Source organism: Solanum pennellii, chromosome 2 (assembly GCF_001406875.1).
Source record: "Solanum pennellii chromosome 2, SPENNV200".
Taxonomy (NCBI): Eukaryota; Viridiplantae; Streptophyta; class Magnoliopsida; order Solanales; family Solanaceae; genus Solanum; species Solanum pennellii.
The window spans coordinates 46,514,949-46,529,190 of NC_028638.1; the positions used below are offsets into that span (position 1 = coordinate 46,514,949).

The window sequence follows — 14,242 nt, forward strand, 5'->3', positions numbered from 1 at the left end:
TATAATATAAGTGATTCTGAAACCCATCGTGTTTCTTTTTTTCGTACATTTTAAACCCCACCATGTGGTTAAGGAGGTACAGAACCAAACATTTGAATAGGACAATTCAAATTTTGTTATTTGTGAAAAGAATAATTCAAAGTTAACACCACTCATATATACATTTAAAATTGTGATATGATGGTTGAGATTTCTTTATTCTTAAGTGAGCCTCTATGAATGTTAAAAAGAATTTTTGAAAATGTCGTCCTCATAAATATATTCGACAAATTTAAATAGTGAAACTTTAATAGAGATATCAAATAGTGAGAAACGAAAGAAAAAATTTCAAATTAATAGTACGTATCAAGCTGTTATATTATTATTTTATAAAAAAAAGATGTAATGTCCTAGTTCCATATTTGGAACGTTAGTTAGGTGAATTAATTATTGATATGTCATGGACGGTCATTATTGATTATTGAGATTGTGATTACTCCTCAAAGTGTATTTTATAGTTTCATTGAATTAAATATAGATATAAATTTGTTTGTTTATGTTAGTCAACAACTCCTAATACATTAGTAATATCTCTAACATTATTGCATTGAAAAAATTGTCCTTAACGTAACCCCATCCATTATTTTTCGTTTAGTCAACTAAATCATAAACAACGAAAAAATAATTATCAACAAAGCATAGTATTGTACTTAATTTTGTTCAATATGTGGACGTTTAAATATAAGAAAAAGGCTAGCTCATGCATGAAAATGGTCCAAAATCATGTAAAAAATATTTTTTTCCCTATCAGTTATAACTAATATGGTTCTCAAAAACTCTCTTGCACGAACTAGCTAGAGTATGAGTTAGAAGCTTAGATGATCATTATCGATCTTTTTAGTTATTAGATTTTGTTTTATTTTTCAAAAGTAACTTAACTTTGTACTTGACCTCCACAATCACTCAACTTTGTTGTGTATTTCATCAAAAGACACCCAATTTTGTCAAATTAGCTTTCATGATCAATTCCAATTTGTTTGTTGTTATTTTTCAATAATTGAATTTAGTATATGATATTGTCTTTTAAGTATGAATATTCTAGATATATAATATATACAAGACATACTCGAATTCATATGATATTCACAACCTCCACATTTGATCAAATGGGCTTGACTAAAATGTCCTTAATTTAAATCTTGAATCTGACTCACGCCTCAAAAGCTAGTTTAGTAAAAGGAGAATAGTCGGAACATATTAAAAAGCTTAACAACTGCTGCAATATTCAATGAATTACTAATAAGATTCTTGAGAATAAAGATTAGGATTGAAGTTGTTCTTTTAAGAAGTAAAAGCATGATTTTAATTGGGATTTTTAATGAAAAAGCTCTTTCAAAAGTCCTGATTATTGTTGGTGGCCCAACACACAGAGCATATGTATTTGAACTCAATAATTTAGGCCCAGTTTTGGTTAGTTGATCCAAATATCAAGTTTGATTTGTGGGCTTTGGTTTGGAGACCATACTGTATCTACATTTTGAATAATAAAGCCCAAAACATACTAGAAACAATTCTTGGAAAAATTACTTAAAAAATTACACTTTAATAAATAATTACTGACTTTAGCAATACTTTTATTTTCTTTATTATCATTTGTAGCTATACATAGCAATACTATTGTAAATCTGCAATATGTAATAAAAGTGATTATGTATAATAAAAGTGATTATGTATCCAATACATATGTATTAATAATTTAATATCAATCCACGTAATTAATAATTAATGTCAGTCACAAGTGATAATTGTAGCAAATTATAGCTATGACGACTAATTAAATAATATAAATTGGGTTAACATCGTAATTTTTCCTTTATATATATAACTCTAAAGGAAAAACATAAAATTGAGTCTCATAGCATCATTCTACAATATACTCCCTTCCTCCACAATTGTTTCGCATGTACACTAAATAGATGTCCAAGATTTGTTAATCTAAACAATTAAAAAATAATTAGTTATTTTTTTTAATTCTGCTTTAATAATTATTCTTTTATATCTAATTGAAAAGTTATATAAACTTTTGATATTCTTGATATTGTAATGCTATATTAGTCAAATTATTATATTAAATTTTCTTTAAGAGGAGTGCATGACTTTACATGACAAACAATTGTGAACGGAGAGTATATTATAACTGACTTCTAACAAATTATGTAAGGTCATTATCAAGTAATTAATGAAATGGATCGATACTAACTAATGGGCCAAGTTCATCATGTAGCGAGACTTATTAATGGACCAGATTCATAATATGATGCATTTGACACCTATCATATATTTTCAATAGAGAAAATGATCAAAAGCCCTCCAAACTTATACCCGAAATCTCAACTACACATATCAACTTTATCGGTGTCTCATTACCCATCTAAACCATATTTTTATCTATTTTCTATCCATTTAAGTGCTGAACTCAACACATAAACCAAATAAGTCAAGCTGCGTACTTTCACACGCTGGGACCCACACCTAGAAACTCCCGTTTCTTCTTTTTCTCCCTTTTCTTGCCCCCCCCTCCCCCCATATCTCTCTAAACTGAAAGAAGAACAAAGGAAGCAAGAAATCCTCTTTTCATCTCCTACTCCACTTTTGGTTATCATCAAACGATTCTAAATCATCAAAAGTAAGAGCATTTACATCAGACGATTCTGCATTATCAAGTGATATCACCAAAATCTTTTTTTCAGATTTAATTTCGATCAAGAAATTTGCAAATTCAGCAAAATTTCGTGTTTGCATCTCACTGCAACGTTGAGCATTAAGTCTGATTCATCCATACAAAGAGTATTCAAGTTTTCATTTGCCATTTTTGATGAATTTCGAGAAAATTCAAATATCTAATTAAAAACCTAAATAAGAAATTAGATCAGATTACAAACCCTAAATTCAAAATTTGAAGTACAAATGAACATAACAACTAAACCCTACTTGATTTTTAGAGAAATTCGTGAATTTTTTACTAAAGAAACAAGGATTAATGGTGGGGGAAGAAGAAGTAATAGGTATTTACAAGTGGAAAGATGACTATAGGAGAAGGGGGAAATTTTTCGTTAAATTTTGCTTCAAACGCGCCTAGAGTACGATGACAATACCATAAAATTAGAGTATGTAATTACAATTTCAGGTATAAGTTGAGGAAGCTTTTGATCATTCTCTCTTTTCAAAACAAAAATATTTTATTTATTTCAATGTACTCCCAACAAAACAGAATTTCATTTTTTTTTCTATGGGATCAAAAAATCAAATCAATTACTGAAATTTGATCTGGTTAGGCTTAATTTCTAATTTCATTAAGACAGAGTATTACTTTATCAAAATTAGAAGCTAGAAGGATTTTTTATTTTACATTTAATGTCTGTATATACAACTTCAGATTTTTTTTAAGAATTGATTAAACTTGCGATCGATTTATTAATTATGGAATGACACAAGAAACAATTAGATGTGTAATCGAATTTATATTGACTAATTAATGTGCACATAAAAACAACCTCAAGATTGATATGAAAGAGTAGCACGCCTTGTTCGATAAAAGTCAAAATAACACTCATAAGAATTAAATATAATTGAAGAAAACCTTACAAAGAAGATATCAGATATTTGCTACGTGGAGCTTTAGAAGTAACATTAGTGTAAAGTGTTATTATAGTGTATTTCCTACAAATACTTATTATTTGAATGACGTAGCTAGGATGTAAAAAATAAATTCAAATATAGATAACTCGTTTAACTCATTCAAATTTTAAGGGTTGAGCTTGTGATAATTTTAATTGAGTTTAGTTTCAAGTCTCAACTCATTCAAGCCTGATTCAATTTAAGAAAATCTTCAATTGAGTCCGATTCAATCTCTGATTTTCAATCCGTTTTAAAATTCTTTACTAAGATATGTTCCTATATTAAAGGTATAAATATCATTTCTTTAACATTTTTATGACTCTTATATTCATTTGTTATTTTTTTTTATTTTAGAAAATCTTGAGCGCAAATTCGAATTGTGATTATAAAAATTAAATATTACTACGTCAAAATTATTGAGATTAATCGGATCAAATTGAACGGTCAAAACTCAACTCATTTTTTAGCCCATTTGAGTTCAAAATAAACTTAATCGGATTAAATCTATCTCAACTTATTTTAATATCTTTAGTTCAACCCAGTTCGCCCAGTTGACACCCTGGCACGCAGTACATAATTGCGGCCAGTACCCGTCTAATAAATGTAAAAATACTTTTTAATGAAGAAAATTTTTTACTCAAAAATACTCGTCTCAAAATTTATAATTAAAAATAAAAAATACTATCACACTCCATCTCAATCCTTATTTTATTGTAATAAGAACCCAATTTTACTTGTTATAGCATTTATTTAATTTTATTTTTAAGTTTACGATCTCATATTTAAAAATGATAATTGAATTCGATCCATCATACATGTGCGGTAGAAAATAATTAATACCACTCACCAATTTTCTTGTCGCACGTTGATTAATGTCCGGTAGAGGATAAGGATGGTGTGTAGTCAATTTCACTTTCCATCATACAATTGGTCTTGTATGGATATGCAGGAGGGGGTGCTCCTAGGTGTGTGTAGGGGTTGTGTTTGTTCGCGAGAAAGGATTCCTCGTCAAGTAAGTTTGGGGTCTGACAGGTATATATATTAGGGCGGAATTAGAACTTTGAATACAAATTAATTAAATTTAGTTATTTTTATTTAAATATTATATTTATGTTAAGAAATTTAATTTATATGCGTTAATATTAAGTTTTGAACCTCGTTAAAATTATGGTTATAAAATTTAAAATCCGTAAAATTAGAATAACAGTATCACCTCTTTATGCACATTTCAGGACAAGAAGGTTAATAGTTTTAGAGTAAATGAAGAAAACCATTAAAAGTGTGATTTTGGTGTAACATCCCAGAGCAGCTATATTTTCTTATCTCAATCGTGTGAGACGTATATTATATTTTTTATATTATAAGAAATAAAAGATAATTTAGGGTGATGACTATGTTTGTGTCGTAATAAAGAATTAAAAGATAATGCTAAGCTGTAAGGCGCGGCGAACAGCAACTGCATATGGGTTTCAACATCTGCCAGCTATCAACATAATACGTGACATTCAAATACATGTTTTACAACGTAACTGAACACATGTTTCAGTTAATATATGGATCTCTATTTTTTTCCCCAAACTATATACTATCATATTAATATATAGAAAATGCGCTCTTCATAATTGAGGAATTCAAAGCTAAGAATTGAAACCATAGTGATCCATAAGCTAAGGATATTCCAATTTTTCCACAATATACCTAATCTAGCGGATGTCTTTGTTTCTTTTTTAATTATTGATTTCAGTTTTTTGAGCTTTGTATATTAAATTCTTTTTAATAGAATCCTTTGCTTCAATATCGGACTACGAGTAAAAAAAAAAAAAACTAGCCATCAAAGATTTTTTTTCATCATAAATTTGAATTTTTGAAATCGTAATATTCGAAATTTAAAGTTGTTTTAATAGAGTCAAAATCACGATTAGAGTCAGTCCGGATAAAAGGAAGAGGAGCTGGTTCACGGTAATAAATGGTGGTATCGGTCGGGGCAAGCACAGCACTCGTTCCCGCAGCCCTTGTTGCAGCTGATAGACTTAAAAGTAAGGGCACGAAAAACTATCTTTACTTCAAAATGACGTGAGATAATTTAAAATCTAATATAAAATTTATATACCAAAGTTTTGGGTATTTGAAGTTTCCCGTTTTGCCAGCATTATTCCACGTCAGATGAAATGTAGGGTGAAAGTGATTGACTAGTACCTTCTCGGTTATCACCTTCCCTTTGGAATTGTTTGCACTTTTTTGTCGTTAAAAAAAAAAAATCTTTTTGGCCCAACTCCACCTGCAAGTTAGTTCAAATCAATTTTTATTTTCACATAAATGTGGGAACTCATAATAAATAACTAAAAGATGAACCTAATTTTACTTCAAATTAATTCAAAAGATTATAATTATCAAAATTGTATATAACAAGATAAATTATCATTCCAATAAAAACGGAATGACGATATTATTTGAATACAAATTATTGAATTCATTAAATTTGTTCTTGCATTTGCATCCCATCCATGACTACAAATGCAGTGCTAGAATTAGGAGTTTGAACGTTTTAAATTATCTTTTTCTTTTTTATCATTGAGTTATCAATTAATTTTATAAAAATTCATAAATTATTATTTAATTTTTAATACAAATATAAATTTTACAAAAAAAAACTATTGAGTTCGTCCGAACATCTAAATCTCACCTAACTCTATCCCTACCTCCATATTGGATTACTAGACCATTTGTGTTATTTTTGGTCCTCAAAATTGAGTGGAGTAAACTGGGGAAACAAACAAAATGGCACTTGATGTTGGAATATAATTATTTTATAGATTAGAGTAATGTAGAATGACTCAAGGGTGACTCAGTACAAATAATTGAATATGCAAATAGCCAAAAAAATGCAATAATTATTGTGTATCCAGTACACTCGGCGATTTTTTTTTAAAAAAAACCATTGGCGCAACGCCGCGTATATGCGGCGATTAAATGAATAATTTGGTTTGTTAGATTGGACCTACATCATCCGATAAAATCATTATTTTCATATCAGCTCCACAATTAGTATTCATGTTTTATTCCAATCTTTTATCTCGTGTTCATTCGAAAAATAGTAATTATAAATTTCTGCAGAAATTCTCAAAAAAAAAAAGATTATTATATATTCATCGGTAAATATGAGTGAGTTCTAAAAGTGTATAAAATAGAGTGTTGATGTTAGTATACAAAGTTAATGTAATATGAGTCTCGATTCAAACTTATATTTACTAGTTTCATTTTCTTATTTGACTTTTAGACCTAATAATATTCCTTTATATGGTTATACATAACAAATCAAATAAGAAAATATCTTTTTAATATTTAAGCAAGATTTCTTATAGGCCAATTTAAATGAGGTATTATTAGTTCAATATTTTGATGTGCTAAAATGAATGGTAATGAGTTAGGACTTAACACTAATAAATAAGTGAGTCAATACTAGTCCAAATAAAATTAATATCAAAAATAATATTTTTAGTATTTTTTTTATCTTAATTTTAAATTACTAAAATGAATTAAGAACTACTAAGCTTTCAATTTTATGTTTATTAAAGTAAAACCGTTAAAAAATATCATATAAAATTAATTAAAATACTCATTTCACATAGCACGATTTAATTCAAGTCTACCGTAGAGCGAAACAAACTTCTAATTAATCTCTTATCAATTCTAACAATGTTCTTATTATTTTATGTTTAAGGTAAAGATTTAATATATTAAATTTGTACTAATTTCAACTAAACAAAAAAAATCCGAGCATATTTTATATTTAAAAAAAGCTTAAAACATGCATATTCCCATTATATTGATCAACATCAAAATAACGTGGGTCCACATGTTAGCCAACTTTATGTTCAGTCTCTTTTGTGGGCCATCAACCTACGAGATTAGGATAGGATATCCGAATATAATGAAATTAAAATATTTACGCAAATAATTTTACCAGAATATTCGAGTATATCCATAACAAAAATAGGAAATGAGAAAATTATAGAAAAAAACAAAAATAGGAAATGAAAAATAGAAAAAAGATAAAAATTTGTGAAATAATTGACATTAGACTGACGTGTATCCATGCTGTATTGGTGTACCCTTTTTAGACTTGCGATTTACTTAAACGAATCGTCATATGCCACGGTGGACAAATGGCTATAGGAGTCATATGCATGTATATTCCACGTGTACTTGTGGGCCCTACGTTTTTGAGCACGGTAATGGTATATAAAGCCAGTTCCTAAGATTGGTTAAAAGAACACAAATATTTTAAGAGAGTTTTTACTTTTCTATGTTCTATCTATCTCTCATTTTAATAATTTATATTACAATAATGGTGGGAGTTATGGCTCGGAAACCTCTAAATCACCGGATTTTGGCGTGGGACCACCGGGAAATTGAGATTTCCGGTGAGCCTACTATAAACAATTCCGATACAGTTTTCAGCTTTTTGGATGAGGAGGTTCAAAGTTCGTCACCGGAAAGTATTAACGACGATGTTTATGTTGATAATCGAGATGGCGAGGACGACGACGACGACAACGAAAACAAAGAAAATGTTGAAGACAATCAATTTTGGGAAAATCAACATCAACTTTTACAAGTAAAATTTCATCTCCCTTTTTTTTATTTTTTTATATTTAGAAGCAATGTATATTTTTATTATTTTCTCGTTTAATTAACTCAATTTCTTTGTATTTGCAGTCTGTATTATGCCGAACAACATCGTTGGAATCACAAATCCGAAGCATTACTAAAGAAACAAAGCAATCGGAAAATGTTTGCTCTTGCCGGAAAATGGTCGGAGATGGCTGCCGCAACTGTCTTATGAAAGAGGTGTCCAGTCGTTTACAAAATGCTGGGTTTAACTCAGCAATTTGTAAATCTAAATGGAAAAGCTCACCGGATATTCCCTCGGGTAATTATTACATCGTCCATCGTCCTAATTTATATGACACAATTTATTTAAAAGAGAATAGTTAATTAACATTTGTTCTTTGCAATGAAACAGGTGAACATACATTTATAGACGTGGTGGACAATTCGAGCCTTAAAAAAGGAGAAGTCAGAATAATTATCGAATTAAATTTTCGATGTGAATTTGAATTAGCGAAAGCAAGTGAAGGATACAATCGACTAGTGAAATGCCTACCAGAAGTGTTTGTAGGGAAAATAGAGAGATTATTGTCAGTAATAAAGATTTTGTGCAATGGTGCTAAGAAATGCATGAAAGTGAAGAAAATACATGTTGCACCATGGCGGAAACAAAAGTACATGCAAGCTAAATGGCTTAAAACAGTGGAACGGACGGCAGTAAATGTTAAATCGCCGGTGACAAACGCAGAATATACAAGTTATGATCCACTGCCACGGCGGCCAAGACCGTCGATGCTTACAATGGATTTTTTGGAATTTGTGCCAAATTTCCATTGCACTGCAGTTAAAGTTGCCTGAAGGTCCATTATCTAATATGTATTTATGTACTTGAATTATTATTTATTTTCTTTTGGGTTGGGGGGAGATTTTTTTTTTCTTAGGATTTAGTTAGAGCTAATTGTAATATTCTTATTAGTGAAAAGTGAGCAAAGTTATCATAATGTCCAATTTTAATTGAGTTGTTTCTCTATAACGTTACTTAACGGATTAATCAACAAGAAAATACGTTACATTCTGATAAAATAAAAAACATTTTGAATCAATATATTTTATATAATTTTAAAGTTGAGTAAAGTAGAGTATTACTAAAAATTTCATTCAGATAAAAAAAGTTGTTTCCGACTTATTATTGGTCGAAGGAGAACTGTACAAAAATAAAAATAAAATAAAAAAGTATATTTATTATTTCATATACATGAATATACTTCTGCACAATATGTTTTCCAATTTTTTTCAGGTTAATAAAAAAATTGAAAAATATTTTTTTAGAAAAATTAAATTCCGTAAAATGAGGAAAATAAAAATCTTCAAGAGAATAGTAGTGCTGCTGTTAGCTTACAAAGTAATCGAATATCTAAACTAATGCAGACTGATTAGTGATTAGTAACTCATTTTTTAATTTCATCTTTCAACTTATATCACGAATAATTGAATTAATTAATCATAGTTTATTTTAGTAGTTTACTAATAATTAACAAACGCATCAAGATAATTAAATAACTTGACCTTATAATATGTCATATTGTTTGAACTGGTTGTGATCTTCGTTCACCAAAGAGTTTTTTGGAAAGGGATAGGAAGATTCCCTTTGCTTACCTGACTAATTAAGAAAAGCGACTAATTAATAAAACTAATTAAATAAGTCGGATGTGTTTTGATATAATCAGATAGGTAATAGAGTTAGTATAACTACAACCCTCCACAAAGAACAGAGATCAGTTTTGTTAGGCTACACTTCAATCTCAAAAAAGAAAAATTAAAATTATATTCAAATAAAACGATCATACACACGTTAATATAATATATCAAAATTCAAAATCAAATTTCACCGTACCTTGTATCAAAAATAATTTCAAACATATTTAGGCCCAGTAAATAAATTATAACAAGTTGGTTTCCCATCTAAATCTTCCACCTACCTATTTTTGTCATCTAATTTTAAGATCCAATCTCTAGTCGATGGGTTATTTTACCCACGTGCCATTTGTTTTATGATGCCAACTTGAAAAATTGTTTAATCATATATTAAAGGGGAGTAATATATTGATTATTATTAATTAATAAAAAGTTTTGGGCAGTTAATACAAGCTGGAAATGGTGGCGATCCGTAACCTACAATTAGGACGATTACTGGTTTTTTTTTCATTTTTGCTTTTTGCAAGAACATTGCATATTATTCTGGAGTTTACTATATTTGACTTTTCAAATATGCCCTAATTAATGCAAATTAGAATGAACGAGATGGTACAATAATAACTCCACATAAGTTTAGAAAGTTAAAAAGAAAATTAGCTTAAGTTAGAATAGTTACAAAGTTAAAGATTTATGAAATTTCTATCTACTTTGCGGAGTTTATAATATTTTAAAGGTCGTTGAATGATGGGGAAAAATAGATTTTATAATTTTATTCATCTGTGGACTTATAATTAGATGAAATAATTTATAATATAAATTATCATGTCAAATTTATTTTAATGATAACTGTAGTTAAATAATTTTTGAAACAAAAATGATATGTTAAAGTGATTTTATTGATATCCTGTAAAGTTTAATAATTTTAATAGATAATTTTTTCTCTCATTTTATGGCATGAGAAAATCCTTATGAAAAAAAAAAGAAACAAATCGTGGTGAATTACAAGATAATTTTTTTTCTTTTTTAAAGGAGATAATTAAGTTAGATCTTAGAATAAACCTACAATTAGAGTTTGTACTGATACAAGCAAATTAAAATAATCCCCATTACAAATAAGTCATATATACTTAATAACAATAACAAAACCAGACATGCTTTGTTCTAGAACTAATAGCACCATTTCAAGTTAATATAAAATAAATTAATGACAAAAACATAATAGTTAAAATATCCATAAAAATATATATTATATATATATACTTTATCTGTTAATTTGATTTGATCTTTTCTTTGATATTTTTTAAAATTAAAATCAAAACTAAATTAAATATAATTAACTATTCAAAATTTTAAAAACAAATCAAATAAAATTTAGAAAAGAAAATAATTTATTTAACCTATTTAATTTGATTTTGATTGATTACTTAATAACAGATAAAAATATATTGAGAGTGATCATATGGTCAACTTATTTGTCTGTATCAATAATTTAGAGTAAAACAGGTCTAATTAGTGTGCAGATTAAAAAAATTCCAAAATAATCTTCTGGATTTCTCTAATATCATCCTCCACATTCTAGATAATAATAATTAACAAAAACGTTGGCAGGACGCTGCGTATTCCTACATCAAATCATCAAATTAAAACACCCTAATAATTATCATCAACAATATTAATGAAATAATACTATGCTTTAACAGGCTAAAAGATTAATTTTTCAATTATTAATCTGTTAGTGGTGGTACCCTACATAAAACATTATCTGTATTTAGGTGAAGAGGCAAGATGGACCCATTTACAACATCGGATAGACTTCCACTTCCTAACTGTTCATCTCATTGAAAAAATTAGAGCCGTCAAAATGAGTTAAAGTTTAGACTGATTCGAATTATTTCGATTACAATTGATATAGATTGACGTGGATCCATGGAATATGGGGTCCACTACTCATGTTCATGAACCTTCCTCAGGCCACGTCAGACGTGTGGGTCCCACTTTAGTAGCATGATTGCGAAATGCTAATTACTATAAAGTAGCTAGTTGTTAATATTTTGGTCATAAACACAAATATTAAAAGAGAGTTTTTTTTTAATTTATCGTATTAAAGAATTTAGAGGGAATAATGGTCGGAGTAATGGCTAGAAGGCCTCTAAGTCACCGGATTTTGACGTGTCACAACCGGGAAAGTGAATTTTCCGGCGACCATGCTATAAATATTTCTGATACTATTTTTAGTTTTCTTGATGAGGAGGGTTCGTCAACAGAAAGTGTTATTGATGATGTTTATGTTGAAGATGAAAATGAAAATGAAAATGAAAATGAAGAGAGAGAAAACATTGAAGATAATCAATTTTGGAAAACTCAACATCAGCTTTTACAAGTAAGTACTCTTTTAACATCAAAAATTGTAACTTTCAACTTCCATTATATAATCTTGACAATGTTCACATCTCAATTCTTATTAATTAACTTTATATATATATATGTTAAATTGATCATATTATATTGTTCACGCTTTACCTTGTCTTAGACTACGGTTTATTTCTTATATGTTTTTAAGGAAAGATTTTCCAAATATCATACGGTGAGAATTCTAAAAAAGTTAAAAATGGATTTCTAATTTCATAATTTTTTTTTTAAAAAAAAACAATAATAAGGAAATTGTTAGAAATTTAAAAACCTTTGTTTTCTAAATCAGGATGGTTGAATTTTGAAAATTTAAAATCGAAAAGGGATAAAGGTGGTTGTAGTGCAATCAAAGATTTAATTAATCTATAGTCTTAATAAAAAGGTCTAATTTTAAATTTCCCAATTTCGCTCTCATCGCCTTGATTTTCTCCCTAATTACTCATATTTAATTTAATTACAGTCAGTATTATGCCGGACGACAACATTAGAATCACAAATCCGAGGCATTACCAAACAAACCTTAAAAGAAGCATCAAAAAATTGCAGCTGTAAAATGGTGAAAAATATTAGTATTACTACTAGTTGTCCAAATTGTCTGATGAAGGAGGTGTGCACTAGCCTACAAAATGCTGGTTTCAACTCAGCAATTTGCAGGTCAAAGTGGAAGAGCTCACCAGATATTCCGTCAGGTAATTACTGCGAAAAACTTACTCGTGTTTACGCCAAATTAATACAATACATGATTTAATAAAATAAAATATAATAATTAAAAATAAATTTAAACATATAATATACATATATATAAATATTCGGAGTCGATAAATTTTATCTATAATTACTTTACAATATTATAATTATTCACATACAAGTTTTTTAAAGAAAAAGTAACTAAAAGAACATAAATATCTCTATTTTTTTATAAGATAATTATTAATGACAAATGAAGACCTTTTTTTAAAAAAATATATATATAATATATCTACCATGATATCCTTATCCAACCAAATTAAACAATTTTTACCTGCTAATAGTGACTAATTTTGTAGTTTTATACTAATGAATAAATATCGATCAGTGAACATTATCTATTTTTTTAAAAAGGTAACACTAATGTTCTCATACAGGTGAACATACATTTATAGACGTGATAGATAATTCGAGCCCTAAGAAGGGAGAAGTAAGAATAATTATCGAATTAAATTTTCGAGGGGAGTTTGAATTAGCGAAAGCAAGTGAAGAATACAATCGATTAGTGAAATGCCTACCAGAAGTGTTTGTAGGGAAAATAGAGAGATTACTGTCGGTAATAAAGATTTTGTGCAATGCTGCTAAGAAGTGTATGAAGGATAAGAAAATGCATATTGCTCCATGGAGGAAACAAAAATACATGCAAGCTAAGTGGCTTAAAACATCTGAACGTATGAGTACTACTTCTAAATCTCCATTGTCAGCTGAAGAATATTGTTATTCGAATCGATTATCGCGGCCCAAGGCATCGATGCTTACTGTTGATTTACTGGGAAATATTCCGAGTTTATGTCGTAATGCAGTTGAAGTGGTGTGAACTATGAAGGAAGATATCATAGGCTTGATGAGTGTTCCATTTTTGTAGTTTGATTTTCTTATTTAGGCTACTTAAGTAGTGTGAGCTTAAGAGTAAGATCTATATAATTTCTAATAACTTGTGAAAAAAAGTACGGTTTTTTGGTTTGATTTAATAAAATTTTGATTCGTTTTTTGTTATTCTGTATTAGTAAAGTGTGTACAATATTTCAAATTAAATTAGATCGCTTTGGTTTAATTTTTTCTATTTTGATTTTATTTAGTTTGGTGTTTTTAAATTGATTTTTTGATCTGCATAAAAATAATG

At 28.4% G+C, this 14,242-nt stretch overlaps 2 protein-coding genes across 2 annotated transcripts; both read left to right on the forward strand.

Moving 5' to 3' along the window:
* The first annotated feature begins 7,928 nt into the window (after nucleotides 1–7,928).
* LOC107009366 lies at nucleotides 7,929–9,286 on the forward strand. Its single transcript, XM_015208687.1, has 3 exons — nucleotides 7,929–8,275; nucleotides 8,377–8,590; nucleotides 8,684–9,286. The coding sequence occupies exons 1-3, from the start codon at nucleotides 7,964–7,966 to the stop codon at nucleotides 9,124–9,126; spliced, it is 969 nt and encodes a 322-aa protein (XP_015064173.1). The 5' UTR covers nucleotides 7,929–7,963; the 3' UTR covers nucleotides 9,127–9,286.
* Nucleotides 9,287–12,026: 2,740 nt separating this feature from the next.
* LOC107009436 lies at nucleotides 12,027–14,122 on the forward strand. The gene is made up of 3 exons (XM_015208774.2): nucleotides 12,027–12,343; nucleotides 12,833–13,061; nucleotides 13,497–14,122. The coding sequence occupies exons 1-3, from the start codon at nucleotides 12,086–12,088 to the stop codon at nucleotides 13,934–13,936; spliced, it is 927 nt and encodes a 308-aa protein (XP_015064260.1). The 5' UTR covers nucleotides 12,027–12,085; the 3' UTR covers nucleotides 13,937–14,122.
* The last annotated feature ends 120 nt before the right edge of the window (nucleotides 14,123–14,242 follow it).

What these genes read in the sequence shown, in the direction of transcription:
- LOC107009366 (XM_015208687.1), top strand. Translation starts at nt 7,964, where the DNA reads ATGTTCTATCTATCTCTCATTTTAATAATTTATATTACAATAATGGTG. An exon ending in ATCAACATCAACTTTTACAA is followed by an intron (nt 8,276 to 8,376) that starts GTAAAATTTCAT and finishes TTGTATTTGCAG; the next exon opens with TCTGTATTATGCCGAACAAC. An exon ending in CTCACCGGATATTCCCTCGG is followed by an intron (nt 8,591 to 8,683) that starts GTAATTATTACA and finishes GCAATGAAACAG; the next exon opens with GTGAACATACATTTATAGAC.
- LOC107009436 (XM_015208774.2), top strand. Translation starts at nt 12,086, where the DNA reads ATGGTCGGAGTAATGGCTAGAAGGCCTCTAAGTCACCGGATTTTGACG. An exon ending in CTCAACATCAGCTTTTACAA is followed by an intron (nt 12,344 to 12,832) that starts GTAAGTACTCTT and finishes ATTTAATTACAG; the next exon opens with TCAGTATTATGCCGGACGAC. An exon ending in CTCACCAGATATTCCGTCAG is followed by an intron (nt 13,062 to 13,496) that starts GTAATTACTGCG and finishes GTTCTCATACAG; the next exon opens with GTGAACATACATTTATAGAC.